The 19,735-nt window shown below is 43.6% G+C and overlaps 1 protein-coding gene across 3 annotated transcripts in view; it reads left to right on the top strand.

Moving 5' to 3' along the window:
- Positions 1-19,735, top strand: part of TRIP13 (thyroid hormone receptor interactor 13) — a 140,161-nt gene that overhangs the window by 82,144 nt on the left and 38,282 nt on the right. For all 3 annotated transcript variants that reach the window (XM_040353371.1, XM_040353369.1, XM_040353368.1), the window contains 3 exons: positions 7,933-8,039; positions 16,236-16,389; positions 16,495-16,607. In XM_040353371.1, the coding sequence (XP_040209305.1) occupies positions 7,933-8,039; positions 16,236-16,389; positions 16,495-16,607 (374 nt within the window). The remainder of the gene's footprint in view (positions 1-7,932; positions 8,040-16,235; positions 16,390-16,494; positions 16,608-19,735) is intronic.

The raw sequence follows: 19,735 nt of genomic DNA, 5'->3' as shown, positions 1-19,735 counted from the left end.
TATTTAGAATAATAAGCTGTCAGGTTAGTAAAACAGCGATATCGGAACCGATTCAATCATACAGTTTGTAGTGTACATAGATTTGCAAAACAATGGGATAAATGAGGTGGAGTCCTTATGGGTAGAGCTCCAAATGGATGAAGCTAAGGGGAAAATAATACTGGGAGTATGCTATAGGCCCCCTAACCTGAGGGAGGAGGGGAGACAGATCTCCTATCACAATTTGGATTAGCAGCAAGGATGGGAAGTGTTATCATAATGGGGGATTCTAATTATCCTGACATAGACTGGGTGGAGGGAGCCACACATTCATCCAAGGCTCCGCCACTTCCTAAATGTCTTACAGGACAATTTTATGGGTCAGATGGTAGACGCACCAACTAGAAATAAAGCGTTACTGGATCTACTGATTACTAACAATACAGACCTGATCACGTATGTGGAAATACGGGGCAATTTATGTAACAGCGATCACAGGTCAATTGGCTTCAGTATAAATCGCACAAATAGGAAACACAAGGGGAATACAAAGACACTGAATTTCAAAAGAGCCAACTTCCCTTAACTACAAACATTGCTAGAAGGCATAAATTGGGATAAAATCTTAGGAACAAAGAACACGGAGGAGAAATGGGTTTGCTTTAAGAGCATATTAAATAAGGGCATTAGCCAATGCATCCCATTGGGTAATACATTTTAAAAGAGCGAGCAAAAGTCCTGGATGGCTTAACTCCAATGTAAAAATGCAAGAAAAAGCAAAAGAGAAGGCCTTCAAAAAATACAGGGTTGAGGGATCATCATCGGCATTCAGACTTTTTATAAAGTATGCAACAAGAAATGTAAGTGTGCAATTAGGGTGGCTAAGATAGAACATAAAAGACACATAGTGGAGGAGAGCAAAATAATTCCCAAGAAATTCTTTAAGCATGTAAAAAGTAAAAAAGGGAGGACAGACCATATTGGCACCATAAAAAATGAGAAAGGACATCTGGTTACAAAGAATGGGGAGATGGCGAAGGTATTGAATTTATTTTTCTCCTCAGTCTTCACGAGGGAATTGGGGGGGGGGGGGCTTCAGTAACTAAAACTGCAGTGTCTATCCTCATGACACATTACAGGAAGCACCTCCATGGTTAAGAGGACAGAATTAAAATTAGACTTGGGAAACTTAACATTAATAAATCACCGGCACCAGATAGCTTGCACTCGAGGGTACTTAGGGAAGTAGTCAAGTAATTGCCAGACCATTGTTCCTAATTTTTACTGACTGGAATGGTACCAGCTGATTGGAGAAAAGCCAATGTAGCACCAATATTTTAAAAGGGCCCAAAATACATCCCTGGGAATTAGACCAGTTAGCCCAACATCAATAGTATTTAAGCTCTTGGAGGGGGTAAGGCACTATATACCAGATTTTAGTAATGAGAACGGTATCATTAGCAGTAATCAGCATGGATTCATGAAGAATCGTTCTTGCCAAACCAATCTATTAACCTTCTATGAGGAGGTGAGTTGCCATCTAGATATAGGAAGGACCGTTGATGTGGTGTACCTGGATTTTGCAAAAGAATTTCACACAGTTCCCCATAAACGTTTACTGTATAAAATACGGTCCATTGGCATGGACCATAGGGTGAGTACATGGATTGAAAACTCTCTACAAGGCTGAGTTCAGTGGGTGGTGATAAATGGGGAGTACTCGGAATGATCAGGGGTGGGTAGTGGGGTCCCCCAGGGTTCTGTGCTGGGACCAATTCTGTTTAATTTGTTTATAAACGTCCTGAAGGATGGGGTAAGCAGTGCAATCTCTGTATTTGCAGACAATACCAAGTTAAAGTGGAGGTTCACCCTAAAAACAAATTTTTAACATTAGACTAAGCAAACTAAGGACATTTACTTTCGGCAGGTCTTTTTTTTTCTACGTACATACCTTTATATTCTGATTTGGTCCAGGGCTTCCGCGTTCTGATGACTCCGGGACTGGGCGTTCCTATCCCTGCCTCAGGGTTTCCGATGACTGCAGGACTGGGCGTTCCTATCCTTCGGTTCGATGATTGACGGCTTGTGAAACAGGTCCCCTGACGCACAACGCGCGTCACCAGATTTCCGGAAATAGCCGAGCTGCGAGTCGGCACTATACGGCGCCTGCGCAGTCAGCTCTACACGGCGGGTGCAGGCGCCGTATAGTGCCGACTCGCAGCTCGGCTATTTCCGGAAATCTGGTGACGCGCGTTGTGCGACAGGGGACCTGTTTCACAAGCCGTCAATCATCGAACCGAAGGATAGGAACGCCCAGTCCCGCAGTCATCGGAACCCGGAAGCCCTGGACCAAATCATAATATAAAGGTATGTACGGAGAAAAAAAAAAAAGACCTGCCGAAAGTAAATGCCCTTACTATGCTTAGTAGGATAAATGCAATATTAAATTTATTTTTTTGGGTGAATCCCCGCTTTAAGCAGGGCAATAACTCCGCAGGATGTGGAAACCTTGCAAAAAGATCCGAACAAATTAATGGTGGGCAACTACATAGCAAATGAGGTTCAATGTAGAAAAATTTAAAATAATGCATTTGGGTGGAAAAAATACGAATGCAATCTATACACTATGGGCTAGATTCATAAAGACTTACGACAGCGTTTCAGTAAATAAGCCGTCGTAAGTCCGAATCCGCGCCGTCGTATCTTTAAGGGGTATCCTCAAATTGAGATACGCTTCTCTGTTGCTAAGATACGACCGGCGTAAGTCTCCTACGCCGTCTTATCTTAGTTGCATATTTACGCTGGCCGCTAGGGGCGTGTACGTCGATTTACGCAGAGAATATGTAAATGACGTAGATACGCCTATTCATGAACGTACGCTCGCCTGTCGCATGTAAGATACGCCGTTTACGTAAGTCGTTTTCAGGCGTAAAGATAAACCACCAAAAAGATGGCGCAGCCAATGTTAAGTATGGACGTCGGAACCGCCGTCGAATTTCACGTCGTTTGCGTAAGTCGATTCAAAATAGGGCTGGGCGTAGGTTACGTTCACGTCGAAAGCATTGACTATTTGCGACGTGATTTGGAGCATGCGCACTGGGATACGTCCACAGACGGCGCATGCGCCGTTCGTTCGAAACGTCATTTACGTGGGGTCACGATTAATTTCCATAAAACACGCCCACCTCTTCCACATTTGAATTAGGCGGGCTTACGCCGGCCAATTTACGCTACGCCGCCGCAACTTACGGAGCAAGTGCTTTGTGAATACTGCACTTGCCTCTCTAAATTGCGGCGGCGTAGCGTAAATAACATACGCTACGCCCACACAAAGTTACGTCGCCCTACCTGAATCTTGCATCCTAGAATCCCCCAGAGGTTCTCCCCATATAGGTAAAGGACCTAGTACATGATGGGCTCAGCAATGGCATGCAATGCCAAGCTGCTGCTAACAAAGCAAACAGAATATTGGCATGCATTAAAAAGGGAATTAACTCCAGAGATAAAACAATAATTCTCCCACTCTACAAGACTGTGGTCCGGCTGCACCTGGAGTATGCTGTCCAGTTCTGGGCACCAGTCCTCAACAAGGATGTACTGGAAACTGAGAGAGTACAAAGAAGGGCAACAAAGCTAATAAAGGGTCTGGAGGATATTGGTTACGAAGAAAGGTTGCAAGCACTGAACTTATTCCCTCTGGAGAAGAGACGCTTGAGAGGGGATATGATTTCAATTTACAAATATCATTCTGGTGACCCCACAATAGGGATAAAAGTTTTTTGCCGAAGGGAGTTTAACAAGACACGCGGCAACTCATTAAAATTAGAAGAAAAGAGGTTTAACCATAAACTACGTAGAGGGTTCTTTACTGTAAGAGAGGCAAGGATGTGGAATTCCCTTCCACAGGTGGTGGTCTCAGCAGGGGGCATCGAAGAAACTATTAGATAAGCACCTAAACTACCACAACATACAGGAATATACAAGGTAATACTGACATATAATCACACACATAGGTTGGACTTGATGGACTTGTCTTGTTTTCAACATCACCTACTCTGTAACTCCCCTCTGATATTAGAGTTTTGACATTAACCACTTCCGGACCGCCGCATGTACATATACGCCGGCAGAATGGCACGTACAGGCACATTGGCTTACCTGTACGTCCCTGCCTAGATGTGGGTCGGGGGTCCCCCCCCCCGTACATGCGGCGGTTCCGTAGGCTAGGGGAGCGATCCAGGATGAGGGGGCGGCTATTAGTTTCCAGCCACCCCCTCACGATCGCTCTCAGCCAATCCGCGCACTCCACAGGAAGAGGGAAGTGATGTGATCTCTCCTCGTGGCGGTCTTTTCAACCGCCGCTGAGGAGAGAAGACATCACACAGTAAGTTGCACCTAACAGTACACTGACACAGGTACACATAGGCACACTTAACCCCCCCCCCAGTCACCGCCGATCACGCCCCCAGTCCCCTGTCACAGTGTCACTGAATGCAGTGATCATTTATTTTCTGATTCCTGCATTTAGTGTCAGTGTGACAGAAAAAAGTGTTAGGGCAGTTAGTCTTGGGCCCCTTTAGGTCCAGGGTAGCCCCCTCCCCCCCCCCCCCCCCTAATAAAGGTTTAACCCCTTGATCACCGCCCTAGTTAACCCTTTCACCCCCTATTGCCAGTGTCACTAAGCGATCGGTTTTCTGATCGCTGTATTAGTGTCACTGTTGCCGCTAGGTAGCTAGTTTTTTTTGAGGTTCACCGCCAGGTTCTATAGCGTTGGGTACCCCGATAAATAAAGTTTTTAACCCCTGATTGCCCCTAGAGTTAACCCTTTCACCAGTGATCACCGTATAAGTGTCACTGGTGACGCAGGTTAGCCAGTTAGTTATTTAGGTTTTTAGAAAGCGTCAGGTACCCCCATATATTACCTAATAAAGGTTTTAACCCCCTGATTTCCCCCTAGTTAACCCTTTCACCAGTGATCACCGTGTAAGTGTTACGGTTGACGCTGGTTAGTTAGTTTGCTGTTTATAGCATCAGGGCACCCGCCGTATATAACCCAATAAAGGTTTAACCCCCTGATCGCCCGGCGGGTGATATCAATTAAATTTTAGCGTCAGTCAGGGTCTGCCTCGCCCCAGGCAGCGTTAGGTTAGTGCCAGTAACACTTACACCCACTCGCAAAGCATACACCCCCCTTAGTGGTATAGTATCTGAACGGATCGATACCTGATCTGATCAGATCTATACTAGCGTACCCAGCAGTTTAGGGTACCCAAAAACGCATTGTTAGCGGAATCAGCCCAGATACCCGCTAGCACCTGCGTTTTGCCCCTCCACCCAGCCCAACCCACCCAAGTGCAGTATCGATCGATCACTGTCACTTCAAAAACACAACACACATAACTGCAGCGTTCGCAGAGACAGGCCTGATCCCTGCGATCGCTAACAGTTTTTTTCGAAGCGTTTTCTACATTTTCCTTTCTATAGTCAGGTGCTTTTTTTACCTGTGAATCATCACCACTGTACCACTAAATTTAGAGCCCAAAATGGCAAAGCGAATGTACAGTGGTGTAGAGGCTTTTAGGATCCTGAGCATGTCAGATAGTGAAGAGGAGGTCACGCATCTGTCAGATTTGGGCTCAGAATACGATCCTATTTACGACGGCGGCTCCATGTCAGATAGATCTGACGACAAAGTTGTGGTCCCTGCTAAGGCCAGGCGTACCCGGCCCCATTCTGATGTTGTTGAGCAGCAAGAACCTTGTATGGAGCAGAGAGCCAGTACTAGCGCCGCTATTCCTTCTGGTGGATTGGCAAGCACCAGCGGCCTAGTACACCCTGGTCGTTCATCCAGCACTGCAGTATCACGTGGTGATGTGGCGAGTCCCATAAGTGCAGTTCAAGCTGGCGAGGTGGCAAGCACAAGTAGTGTCCCGCTGCCACCAAGAAGAAGACAAAGACAGGCCCGTCATGGCCATAGTGCCCTTCCTGCAGAATTCGCCTATCCTGATTGGGTCCCCACCACTTCTGCAGCACCCGTACTTCCCCCATTCACTGGCCAACCCGGTATCCAGGTGGATACAGCGAATTTTTTGCCACTTGATTTTTATTCGCTGTATTTCACGGAAGATCTCTATAGATCTATTGTGGACCAGACTAATTTATATGCTGGTACCTACATCGCCGCTAATCCCCAGACCCTCCTTGCCGAAGAATGGAAACCTCTTGAGGTTTCCAAATTTAAGACCTTTCTGGGCCTTACCCTCAATATGGGCATACACAAATTTCCTCAATTGCGCATGTATTGGTCCACAGAGCCAATTGACCAGATGCCCATATTCTCTGCTTGCATGGCCAGGAAACGATACGAGACGATCCTGTAGTGTGTCTACATTTATTTCAATTGACTTTACTGAATGCTTATGTCTTATACAAAGCTTCAGGACGGAATGGATCCTTCCTTCAATTCCAGAAGGATATCATCACAGAACTCCTGTATCCAGGCGGTTCTGCACCTCACCATCCCCTACCAAATGCAGTAAGCCGACTGCATGAGAGGCATTTTTCATATGCCCTCCAGAGTACCCCTACCCAACAAGCCCCCCAAAGAAAATGTCGTGTCTGTAGCAAGCGCGGATTTAGGCGTGACACCTGTTATTTTTGTCCCCGCTGTCCTGCCGATCCTGGTCTTTGTATTGGTGAATGTTTTGAACGCTTCCACACACTAGTGAAGTATTGGCGTAGGGTAAAACATTTCACAGTCTAGGCACACTTACACAGGGTCTCCCAAGATGCCATCGCATTTTGAGAGACCCAAACCTGGAACCGAAAAGTTGAACAGTTACAAAAAAAAAGGGTTATAAAAAAAAGGTAAAAAATAAAAAAACACAAAAAAAATATAAAATAAAAAAAACAAAAATAGTTGTTTTTTTATTGTTCTCTCCCTCTCTATTCTCTCTCTATTGTTCTGCTCTTTTTTTACTGTATTCTATTCTGCAAAGTTTTATTGTTATGTTTTTTCATGCTTGCTTTTCAGGTATGTAATTTAGTTTACTGTTTTCAGGTACGCCATTCAGCTGTTGCGCGGACTTATTTATCTTGACAGCAACAGTGTTTTCTCCCACAATATATAAAGCCGTGACTCCAGTGCTGTAGGAGGTGATTTCACCACCACAGTTAAAAAAAGAGCATATATGCCGAAGCATGGGGGCATTAGGGGCGGAGGAGCGATTTTGCTCCTAATGCCGCGTACATACGGTTGGCATTCCTAAGGTGGCTTTCCCGTGGAAAAGTCCGACCATGTGTACACGTCATAGAAAAGTCCGACCATGTGTACACGGCATAGAAAAGTCTGACCGTGTGAACGCGGCATAACTTTTTTGCGGGAGGATGCCCCCATGCTTCGGTATATATATATATATATATATATATATATATATATATATATATATATATATATATATATATAGGCACAGGTTGCGTTAATTTTTTTTTTTTTTTACTATGTTTTTTTTATTGGTATTTGCTTTGCAGGTATGGTATGATCTTACTGTTATACTGTAATGTTACTTTGTTTTAATGTTAACCATCATTTTTACTTTTTGTTATAAGAAAAATATTTTTTTTTAAAAATTTACGGTCTTTTTCTGTTTATATCGCCAAAAAATAAATCGCAGAGGTAATCAAATACCATCAAAAGAAAGCTCTATTTGTGGGAACAAAAGGACGCAAATTTTGTTTCGGTACAACATTGCATGACCGCGTAATTACCAGTTAAAGCAGCGCAGTGCCAAATTGTAAAAACACCTTGGGTCTTTTAGCAGCATATTGGTCCGGTCTTGAAGTGGTTAAAACCTTACATTTATTAAGGCACAAGATTATTGTAAATGTTTAACAATATTTGTTTAGAACCTGCTTACATTACTGACATAACTAATCCATGTTTTTGCACTTCAGGTTGAAAGCCTTACAGCTGCACGTAATGCTTCTAGGGCAGGTACCGAACCTTCTGATGCCATTCGTGTAGTAAATGCCGTTCTGACTCAAATAGATCATATCAAAAGGTATTTGTAAATATATTTACTTTAAATTTTATTTTCTGTGTTAGTTTTACGCTGTACACTACACACTAGATGTGCTACATGTGCCCAAAAAACATCATTAAAGTACACAGGATATGTGTAGCACGTGTCCATAACTCAGGTTCTCCAGCCCCCTTACTAGCTATGTTGCCCTTTTCTGGACTTCAGTTCAAGCACATTCCTTAGAATCGGTGTCCAACACTGGACAGCACACTCAATATGTGGTCGAACCAGCGTATTGTAAAGAGGTAGAATTATAGTTTTATTTGTTGAGTAAATTCCCTAAGGATTTTAGGATATTGGTCTGCTAGCCTTGCTTGTTGCAGTTTGACATTGCATGCTATTGCAGAGTCTATGATCTTTTAGTACCCCCAGATCCTTTTCCATGCTCAAATCCCCCAGAGGTTCTTCACCAGCGAGTAATATATAAATATATATATATATATATATATATATATATATATATATATATATATATATAATTTTTTTTTTTTGTTATGTTATCTGGTTTTATGACAAACAAAAATGAAAAAAGAAATGAGGATACACATAATGAACTTCATTTTCAACATACTGTATAGCAGGTATCCATTACACAGATTAATTAATCATGGTGTGCGTAACCATTCTAGGTTTCCGGGTCTAGTAGAAGCCCAATCCTACATGTCCCCAGTGGCAGGGCCGGACTGGGAATAAAAACCAACCCTGGAAAAAAATTCATACCAGCCCCATAGCATTTTTATACCAGCCCAACAGCAAACGTCTTTATTTTCTTTTTCATGAAAGGGAAAACCATGCATTTTAATGCACATTTGAAGAGTGTATAGAGAAGACAGATAGGACACGTAGGGCTATATATCTCTATCGATAGCTGGCTGGGTCTGTGTTCGGCTGTGCTGTAGGAAGATCCCGTCCCCTTAGACCTGCTTGTGTGATAGGCGAAACACTGATTCAATCAGTGTTCCATCTACTATCACACAAGCAGATTTAGAGGGGTGGGACCTTCCTACAGCACAGTCGAACACGGACCCAGCCAGCTCTCACACACACCGTGGGAGATGCACGGTGTGTGTGACACATAAGAGAGAGAGCGAGGGAGGGCAGTGCTTCAGTTATCCGCAGCTCAAAGCGCCCCCAAGGCAGGCGGCCTACCGTAAAATTTCCCGGTATCCCAGAAGGCCAGTCCGGCCCTGCTCAGTGGAGAGGGGGGGTTCGAAGAACCTCCATCTGACCCTCTTTGGCTAGTATCTAGCCCCACGGACAAGCAGGAGAAAGACGTCACTCCATTATGGGCACCGTCCCCATTACGGAGAGGAGAGGGTGCATCAACCATTATAAAAAGTGAACCTAGTAAAAGTGAAGTGACTAATTTCACCAGGTAGCATGGTCTAGGTAAACATGTGCGAATCCAAAAACCCAAAAATAAAGGACATGAAAAATGAGTGAAAGAGGGAAAGGAAGCAAAGGAAAGGAGGAGCCCTCCCCCCGGCACTTACCCATATTCCTGTTGAAGAAATGCATGTAATTGCTCACAACCAACGATCAGCTTTGCAAAAAAAAAGATTAAAGTGTATTTAGAATGGTGGTCCTGCAAGCTCTGGGATCTCTATCCTTTGAACTATAGTGACCAAGATGTCCCTTAAGAGAGGACATCTAAGCAGGAAGAAGTAAACACCATGTCAGAGGTGTGTTTCAACCAAGGGGCCCCAAGTAGTGTTGAAACGTTCCCTAGTGCCATTGCAAGTTGCTACCCATTCCTCCACTTCCATAATCTCCTTCGCCTTTCGGCTCTATTACCCTTGGCTAGACACATGGGTCTGCTTCCAATAGACAGGGAGCAGGCGTTTAGCTGCATTCAGGAAGTGTGGCAAGGTGCTCTTTCTATATTGGCTAACAGGTATAGGAGGAATTATGGAAGAGGAAGTGCAAAGGAGAGACAGGGATGTCAATGCCCAGTATGTCCTTTTATCCGAGTTTTAATTTCCTTTCAGAAGGGTCTGACTCTCGGGCATTCCCACAATGTACCACGGTGGCCACAGCCTCTCCAACAGCGGTCGGCTATAGAGGGGTAGATTAGGAACATGACAGCCGGCATCCTGTACCAGTGTGTCAGTATCTTGTAATTGGTTTCTTGCATTCTGCACTCAATGGAGCTGGAATGTGTTCTCTGATACAGGTGAGCCAGCTGCGCCCCAGAAAACTCCTTCCCTAGGTCCCGTTCCCATTCCCTAATATAAACCAGCTTAGTACTTGAAGCTGCTGAGCCCAGTAGTTGATTTAACTTGGCGATCATGCAAGGGATGGGTTTATCCGTGACAAAGAGAAGCTCAAAGGGTGTAAGCTTAGAGGTAGCTCTAATGGGTTGACCTTGCGTAGCAAAAAAAGTCACGTAGTTGTTTAAGTCGCCAGAAAAAAGGGAAGCTGCCATGGTGAACCCTAAGGGTCCCAAGAGTGGGGAGTCCACCGTTGTCCAGGAATTTACCACAGCAAGCATTAGAATCATCTGTCCACTTCTTAATGAATGCTATTTGTTCTCCTGGGGGAAAAACCAACATAAGCCCCCAAGCGGGGACACAGGGGGGGCGAGTGATATATACAATTGATCCTGTCCCCCAGACCTTAAGAGCCTGGGTCGTTAAATGAGAAGTAGCGTCTGGCAACCCCCTGTGTTCCCTAGGCAGCCAAGGAGCATAAGCTAGGTCTCTACCTGCCAGGCATTTTTCAGGGATACCCAGAGCCTGGATCGGGTGTGTAAATGCCAGTTCAATATCCGCTGGAGAACGATGGCCCTATAGTACCTCCGTAAACCTTATATACCCAAGCCCCGGCCCTTGTTTTGATTTATAAAAAAAAAAAAAAAAGAAACTTTTTATTCTACAATTGCTCAAATAGTACATACAAACGGTGCATTTGATCTTACAAATTAGTGCAAGAAGAAAACATAGTAGAACATAAATCCATATAATATTAACAATATACAATGCAACTATAGCATTTTTAGCAACCCCAAAACTACTGTCCCCACACACGAGACCCTTTTATATCTAAACGGCATGAATCATTTATTCAACCCCCAGACTCTCCCGGTTTGGTGCGTGACCGTTGACACATTCAAACTGTAGTTTCCCACTCCTTCCCCCCCCCCCAGCCACCCTAAAGGGTCTCTACATATGAAGTCTATCCATTACCAGTTGTGGTGGTGCAAGGCTAGGATTCCCCAACCAAGGTTGCCATATAAGGTTGAATTTGCCCACTACCTTCCTGCGACTATAGGCCAGCTGTTCTGTAAAAAGTAAGGAGTTAACATAGGTAATCCATTGCTTCCCCGTGGGGACCGCAGATGCTATCCAATATCGTGCGATAAGCTTTCTAGCTAAGTACATCAATCTAGTTATCATATAGTACATTCCTTTTGGAAACTTTTCAACATCAATGGACCCAAGCAAGTACACCAGGGGGTCCAAGGGAACAGGTACCTGGGCTAATCTAGTGATGCACTGAGAAACCTCCTCCCAGTACCGATGGAGCTTTTGGGCATCTCCAAATTAAATGTATAAAGTCCCCCTGATGTACTTTGCACTTTGGGCACATGGGGGAGTCCCTTCCTCCCCACCTGTGAATCTGCACTGGTGTTCTATAGGCCCTATGCAGAATATCTTTGAATGTTTTTAACACCTCCCCCTCGTAAAACTGTGAGAAAAACCAAATCCCCCTTTCTTTTCAGAGAGTAAAACCCTGTAAATCTTGTAACTCTGGGTATCTAGGGTTATGCCGGGGTAAAGGGCAGTGGGCCCATTAACCTCAGGGCCTTCCATATCTCTCCCCAAACCTTTTTTTAGGAGGACACGTATAAGTGCGGAATGTGGTATGCTGGGCAGGCCCATCTCCAAGTGGGAGGCCGCCTTTAATGAAGGAACAGACATAGTCACCAGATTGCATATAGGTTCCTCTCTTTCTTCCCGCCCCCATCCCGCCAGCTGCTGAAACTGCAAGACCAAAAAATAAATTTTAGGGGCTCTTTGAGCGTTTCAGTACTTGCATAGCATGTGGGGTCTCTTTGCATTCCACACAAATTCAGAGAACATGCTAGTGATTGATGAGAAGAAGCTGCTTGACAAAGGCACCATCACTATCTGCAAATAGATGAGCACTCACGGGAGAATGTTAATTTTAATGATGATAATGAATTTTAATGATATTGTCAGAACCATTGACTTATCTCGACATAGAGCCTACATATACCGTCAGAATGTTTATACTGAAATATAAAATATTATTGTATTTATGGAAATATGGAAATCTGTGCTTTGGGAGAGATACAATTTTCCCACAATACAAGATATCCAAAATTATTTTATCCGTGCTATTTTGAGGACAAGTAACACAAATTAATATTTAAAATATATATATTTATTAACTAAAGATATAGTGCACAATTAAAATCAGGTACGATTCGTGATAAAACAAATAATTGATATACTTCTACAATCAGAGATACATGATGTTTGAATGTTCAGATAATATTTACATTATATGACAAGGTATATTCACAGTACCATACTTAAATCATACTTGTATATTTAAAACCTTGTTGACTCTTATTGAAATAACCTTCCCGTGATTTCCACGGACTCTAGGTGTTTGTTTACTTTGACACTATGTTATCTCTTCTCAAATCAAACAGATCTCCCCTTCTACTTCTTATATGGTACAGATCAAAGAACACTCTACACAAGCTCTGCAATGCAGACAAGCTTATTTTAAATTTAAAGAGAATTTATTTTCACAGACATCACTCTAAAACCAAACGTGTGTATGTCTCCTAATATTTGGAATATAATTCTCTCATACTGCAGTTAGAAATAATCAACTCCCAAATTATTTCTGCCAAGTATATTTAAATGGTATTAGTTATGTGTATGTAAAAACCTTCATTACCAAAAGGTAAATAAACAAAATTATACATTACCAGTATTTAGGAGTTCTTTCTGTTTGAGAAGCAAGATCCCCCATGAGGGACCTCTTTCACCCCTTACATCTTTGCATTCAATCTCTCCTTCCAAAGATAGTGAGATAGCCTTCAGAGATAGTCAGAGCTCTCCCATCAGCAACCCTCAAAGATCCATCCAAGCTCTCTGCAATCACTTTCACTATCTCCCCCAAAAAGTGGGTGTGTATCATCTGAGTGGTCAGGGAAGAATGGCTGTGCTGAATAGCCTCCATGATTTGTGCCAGATTTGCTTCTGCTTGTAGAGGGATAGGGGCGGCTGGAAACCCGGTGCCTCCTCCATATGCAGTTTAGTTTTGGGCTCCAGTTCTCAAAAAGGATATCGTGGAACTGGAGAAAGTGCAGAGAAGGGCAACCAAACTGATAAGAGGCATGGAGGAGCTCAGCTATGAGGAAAGATTAGAAGAACTGAATTCATTCACTCTGGAGAAGAGGAGAATAAGGGGGGATATGATCCACATGTACAAATATATAAGGGGTCCATATAGTGAACTTGGTGTTAAGTTATTCACTTTAAGGTCAACACTGAGGACAAGGGGGCATTCTTTGTGTAGAGGAAAAGAGATTTAATCTCCAAATACGGAAAGGTTTCTTCACAGTAAGGCCTCGTACACACGACCGGACATGTCCGATGAAAACGGTCCGCGGACCGTTTTCATCGGACATGTCTGCTGGCAGATTTTGGTCTGATGTGTGTACACACCATCGGACCAAAATCCCCGCGGACAGCAAACGCAGTGACGTGGCGACGTGCGCGACCCTGGAAGTTCAATGCTTCCTCGCATGTGGGGGATTTCGGCCCAGCGCACATGTCCGATGAGTCGTACTAACCATCGGACATGTCCGACGGACAGGCTTCCAGCGGACATGTTTCTTAGCATGCTAAGAAACTTTTGTCCGCTGGAAACCTGTCCGCTAGGCCGGAAAACTGTCCGGTCGGACCTACACACGGTCAGACATGTCCGCGGAAACTGGTCCGCCGGATCAGTTTCAGCGGACATGTTCGGTCGTGTGTACGAGGCCTAAGAGCTGTGAAAATGTGGAACAGACGCCCTACAGAGGTGGTTCTGGCCAGCTCAGTAGATTGCTTTAAGAAAGGCCTGGATACTTTCCTAAATGTACAGAATATAACTGAGTACTAAGATTTGTAGGTAAAGTTGATCCAGGGTAAATCCGATTGCCTCTCGGGAAGGAATTTTTTCCCCTGCTGTAGCAAATTGGATCATGCTCTGCTGGGGTTTTTTGCCTTCCTCTGGATCAACTGTGGGTATGGAATTGGGTGTATGGGATTGTACTATGTTTTTTACTTTGTTTATTTTTTGTGGTTGAACTGGATGGACTTGTGTCTTTTTTCAACCTAACTATGACAGAGCTGTATTTGACCATCCCCAGGCGTTCCAGGGAGTCCCAGGAGAACGAGGAGGCTAATGAGTCCCTAGATGAGTGGCGGGTCAGCAGGATTAGGTTAGGATTTGTGCGGGAAAGAGAGCGATGTGTGTCCTCGCATACCGGCAGTTGGCCACGTCCCCCATTTTACATTTTCAGTATTAAACCTCATCTGCCATATTAGCTGCCCACCCTTCTATTTTAACTCGATTTTTTTGTAAAGTTGCTTTATCCTATTGTGAAGATATTGCCCTACTTGGCTTTGTATCAGCAAACCCTGTGATTGAACTATTTATTCCCATCTCTATATCATTTATGACAAAGTTAAAGAGGAAGTAATCTTCCTCTGCTAACATTTACATATAGGTAAACCTATAATAGGGCTTACCTATAGGTAGTGTATATATCTCCTAAACATTAAATGCAGCCAGTGACATCACCGGCACATGTGCTCTGACCGGCTACTGGTGCTGTGCCTTCCGAGCCCTGTGCCACGAACGGTGGCTCCTGCGTGCATGCGCGGGAGTGACGTCATTGCATCTTTGGCCAATTGTTGCTAGCAAACTCGGAAGCAAAACCGGTAAAAATGGAAGCGGCTACAGCGCTGACATTGCGGCCTTTCACTATCCAAATTACTACTCGTAGAATGTTAAAGTGATACTATAGGTTCACGTTTTAGAAAAAAAAAATAACAAACATGTCATACTTACCTCCACTGTGCAGTTTTGCACGGAGTGGCCCTGATCGTCCTCTTCTGGGGTCCCACGACGGCTCTCGCGGCTCCCCCCCACAATAGATAACCCCCTCTGGGAAGCTCTCTCCCAAGGGGGTTACCTTGCGGGCATGCTCCTATGTTATACACTCGGCGTACATAGCCGCCGAGTGTATGACTCGGCTACGGCGGTCGCGTCATTGGATTTAATTGACAGCAGCGGGAGCCAATGGCTGCGCTGCTATCAATCTATCCAATGAAGAGCCGAGAAGCCTTGGGGAGAACGACACGGGATCGTGCCCATGGAATTATGGGGCTCAGGTAAGTAAAACGGGGGCTGGGCGGACAGTGCAAGGTGTTTTTAGAGGGTATTATGCAAGATAAAAAAAACATGAGGCTTTACAACTCCTTTAAAGTGTGTGTTACCCTAAAAAAAAAATGGATGCTGTTCCCTTAAAGCATGTATGTATGCATGTGCATCACATGCCTGATGAAGGGGTCCTGTGTGGCTCTGAAATTTTGCAATGTGATGTAACGATGTGATCGCTGATTAAAACTCTGGACCCACTCTGGAGATCCTTGGTGTGCTGGTGACATTCTTTTGCTCTATTTTTAGTACTGATCACCGTTTGTGTCACTGGTTCCCACAAAGTGTCAGGATGTCTGCCGCAATATCGCAGTCCCGCTATAAGTCGCTTATCGCTGCCATTACTAGTATAAAATAAAAAATCCAGTATATATCCCATAGTTTCTAGACGCTATAACTTTTGCACAAACCAATCAATATACGCTTATTGAGATTTTTTTAACCAAAAATATGTCATCTACGAGGGGAATTCTCACTTTGTATAGATTTTCTCCCACTTTGTTGGTCAGGGTAATGAGAAACAGACTGCAAAAAACAGAATGTTTTTTTTGCTACTTTAATTTATCCAAATTGAAAAGTACAGTGTTGCCTATACAGTCATTTTAACAGATTGAAATTTATGGTTTTGTTTTTTCTTCAACTTTTTTATGCTAGTGTTACTATATGACTGGTATTTAGCTAACAGATATTTATTTTATTTTGAAGGTACCCCAATGTAGTCATCTTGACAACTTCAAACATAACTGAAAAAATTGACATGGCTTTTGTTGACAGAGCAGATATAAAGCAGTACATTGGGCCACCATCCAAAGCAGGCATTTTCAATATTTATGTGTCCTGTATAGAGGAACTCATGAAGGTTAGTACCTCAGATTATTTTCTGTATTTAGACTTACTAAAATGTAAACAAATCTTGTAAATCAAATTCACAGTAATAAAATATTACTTTTTATGTTTCAATTAGTGTCAGATAATTTATCCCAGACAGCAGCTACTTACTCTGAGAGATCTGGAAATGATTGGCTATGTGGAAAACAACGTATCCAAACTTAGTTTGTTATTAAATGATATTTCCAGGTAAGTCTTACTGCCTTACTATTGGTTTACATCAGTGATGTATTAATTGTACAGGTGTTTGTGCATGTTATGTATTAAAGGCTCAATTCACTATATTGTTTATTTACCATAAAGACCATTACCAGTATATTCAGCAGTGAGAGCCAGAGACCTTAATATAACAAGCACATGGCTAAAAGTAAAGATTTTTTTACATGCATTATAGCTGTGAATTAAGCTTATCGTATGTTGTTTTTTTTTACATTTACATGTAATTACCTGCAATTATTATTACCCCACCCTCCGCAGCCGCCCTCTTGTGCTTCTACTGACTCACCACTGCGATCGGGGAGTCTGAGAACGGATCTGCCGGCCCCAGATCACCATAGAGATTTGCGGCGAACCGGATGGTCGCCAGAGTCTCTATGATCGTTGGAGGCTGGCCTCTGCATTCAAACAAACAGCGCCACCTCGGCTGGACAGACCCTTTTTAGTTTTATTTTTATTTCAGGCTTCCCAGCCTAGAGGTGAGATTTGGGGTCTTATTGACCCCATATCTCACTGTAAAGAGGTCTGATCATGTCATATTTCTATTAAAAGGGATGTTTACATTCCTTGTAATAGGAATAGAAGTGATCAAAATTGTATATATTTTTTTTAAAGTGTCAAACTAACATTTTTTAAAGTAGAATTAACAATAACAAAAATATATATTTTTAATTAAAGTGCCCCTGTCCCATGTGCTTGCACGCAGTAGCGAACGCATCTGTAAGTCCCGCCCACATATGAAAACAATGTTAAAACCACACATGTGAGGTGTCGCTGCTAACGTTGGAGCAAGAGCAATAATTTTAGCCTCCTCTGTTACTCAAAACATGTAACCAGTAAAAAAAATTAAAACGACGCCTGTAGGGATTTTTAAGTACCAACGTTTTTTAAAGCATGGTGACTGCCATTGTATTCTCTAGGGTCTCTGGTAAAAAAAACATATATATAATCTTTGGGGGTTCTATGTAATTTTTTAGCAAACATTTTTACATGTAGGAGAGAAATGTCAGAATTGGCCTGGTTGGCAAGTGGGTATTTAGGATGTTGAGTGTTTTGAAGCTTCGAACTATAAAACACTCGGGTGTGACTGAGACTTAAGACTTTAAACAAATTTTGCGTTGTAATGTATTTAGCATATTTATAATAAAGGTTTAATCGGGCTTTAAGGATAATGATGCTTGGAAAGATATTTATCTATCATACTCATACAGTACAGGACACAGGCTAAATATTCATAGACTGAGTTATAGATTAATACCTTAAAATGCTTGCACTGGTAAGCTTTTAAGGACATTTCCCTTGGGAGTGTCACCCCTATAACCCTACTCCGCTTTGTAAGCCCTATGTTTTTTGCTAGTACCCAAAGGTGATGAACCTCTTCTCCCTTATGGAGAAATTGCCTAAATAATGATTTTTGGATTCTTCAATCAACTTTTCTTTTTCGTTCCACCTTCAGGTGATTGGACACTGGCACACCCAAGGCAGGAAGTTCCCCTCTATATAACCCCTCCCATAAAGGGAGTACCTCCGTTTTTCGCCAGTGTCTAAGGTGTTGGTCACAGTTAAAGATGTGCTAAGAGCTTCACTGAGAAGATCCCTGTGGGGTCAAGGAGCTTTAAAACCGGATTCATCTAAAGCAGCGAACAAAGGCCAAACTGGATGATACCTGGGCCTTGTAGAAGAATGAGGTTTTTCCTGTAAGGTCTCTTTGTAATACCAGCAGTTTGGGCACATATCTAAATTCCCAAAGGTTTTCTGACAGGGTGCTATACAGGTCCAGGTGGGAGGTCCCCTTTAATGGGTACCCAAGTCTCTTGAAGGTCTAGCACGACACAGCCCACCATGATGGGTGAAGATTGGGTCTGTCTGGTCTTCAGCAGTATCCTGCGGCAGGATAAGCTAAGTGAAGATAATCCTAAGAAACATCATATGGTCTCTTATGGATTTCTTCATTGATTAGTTGCGTGTCTTGCCTGTCTTCCGCTACTAGAGGTGTCAAAGAACATAACTGGTGTTGCTTACCATGATTTCCAGTGTAAAGGTTCAGTGTCAGCAGATCTATAGATCAGTTCACTCCCTCCGCTTGAGGGTCTGCCACAATTCAGGAAGGGGGGGTCCCTCGCCATCTGAAATCTTGCACGGCGGTCCTTGGTTCACTTCTTCTTCCTTCCCCCCCGCCGTCTATCGCGCGTGCGCAGAAGACACCATTTTTATGCCTACAGGGGAGGGGGGGACGTGTTTGCCACCCGACGTGCACGTCGGCATACAGTGCAGGCGCGAGGCTAGCTGACAAAAGCCTCAGACGCTAGTAGGCTCTGTTTGCGGAGGGACACGGCAACATAGGGGGCAGATAAAGCTTGTGTGTTAGATTCAGGCATCTCTTGTAAGACACCTACTCAGCATCAATTTGTGCAGCAATGGCAGCATTTAGTTGCTGGACTAGAAGCTCAGCAGTGGATGCAATTGTTTTTTTAGTACCTCTGCTTTTGTGCTTAGTACTATGCCTTCCCGAAAAGGGGGTTCAGGGGCAGAAAAAAGGGGTACAAAAACGTTGCCATCGGGATCTGAGGATCTTGGTCATGCCTCCACTGTACCATCCTCCCCTGAAAGACCTGAGGCGGCCGGCCAGGATGAGCCATTAGCCCTGTCAGGCATTGCAGCTTCTCCCAACATTGCAGCCCCTGCTTTTGTCACTGAGGACGTTTTTGCATCAGCATTAGTGGGTTTAGAAGAGAGGTTAGCTGCTTTAATGGCAGCATCTTCACAGAGCGGTAGAAAGCGGGGTAGGTCCCCTTCCCCCACTCTGGACCCTCAATCAGAGGATCAGCAATCTGATAATGAAGAATCACCATCACGGGACAGGGAACAGGAGCAATCGGATCAATCAGAGGAGTCATAAGAGCTTTTTTCAGCCACTGACAGCCACTGAAGTTGCGGGTGCAATCTTTTACAGATGCCATTCGTGCCATGTACAAGTTGCCCTCAGCCAAGATGGTTGAAACCCCTACCTCCTCTTTGGGGTCTTTAAGGTCTCTGCAGGCTTTATTTACTTTCCCAGTCCACCCATTGCTGGAAAAACGTATTTATTGGGATCACTCAGA

This window comes from Rana temporaria, chromosome 5 (assembly GCF_905171775.1).
Source record: "Rana temporaria chromosome 5, aRanTem1.1, whole genome shotgun sequence".
NCBI lineage: Eukaryota > Metazoa > Chordata > Amphibia > Anura > Ranidae > Rana > Rana temporaria.
The sequence above is the reverse complement of the archived record's forward strand: the minus strand, read 5'-3'. Positions and strand labels throughout refer to the sequence as shown.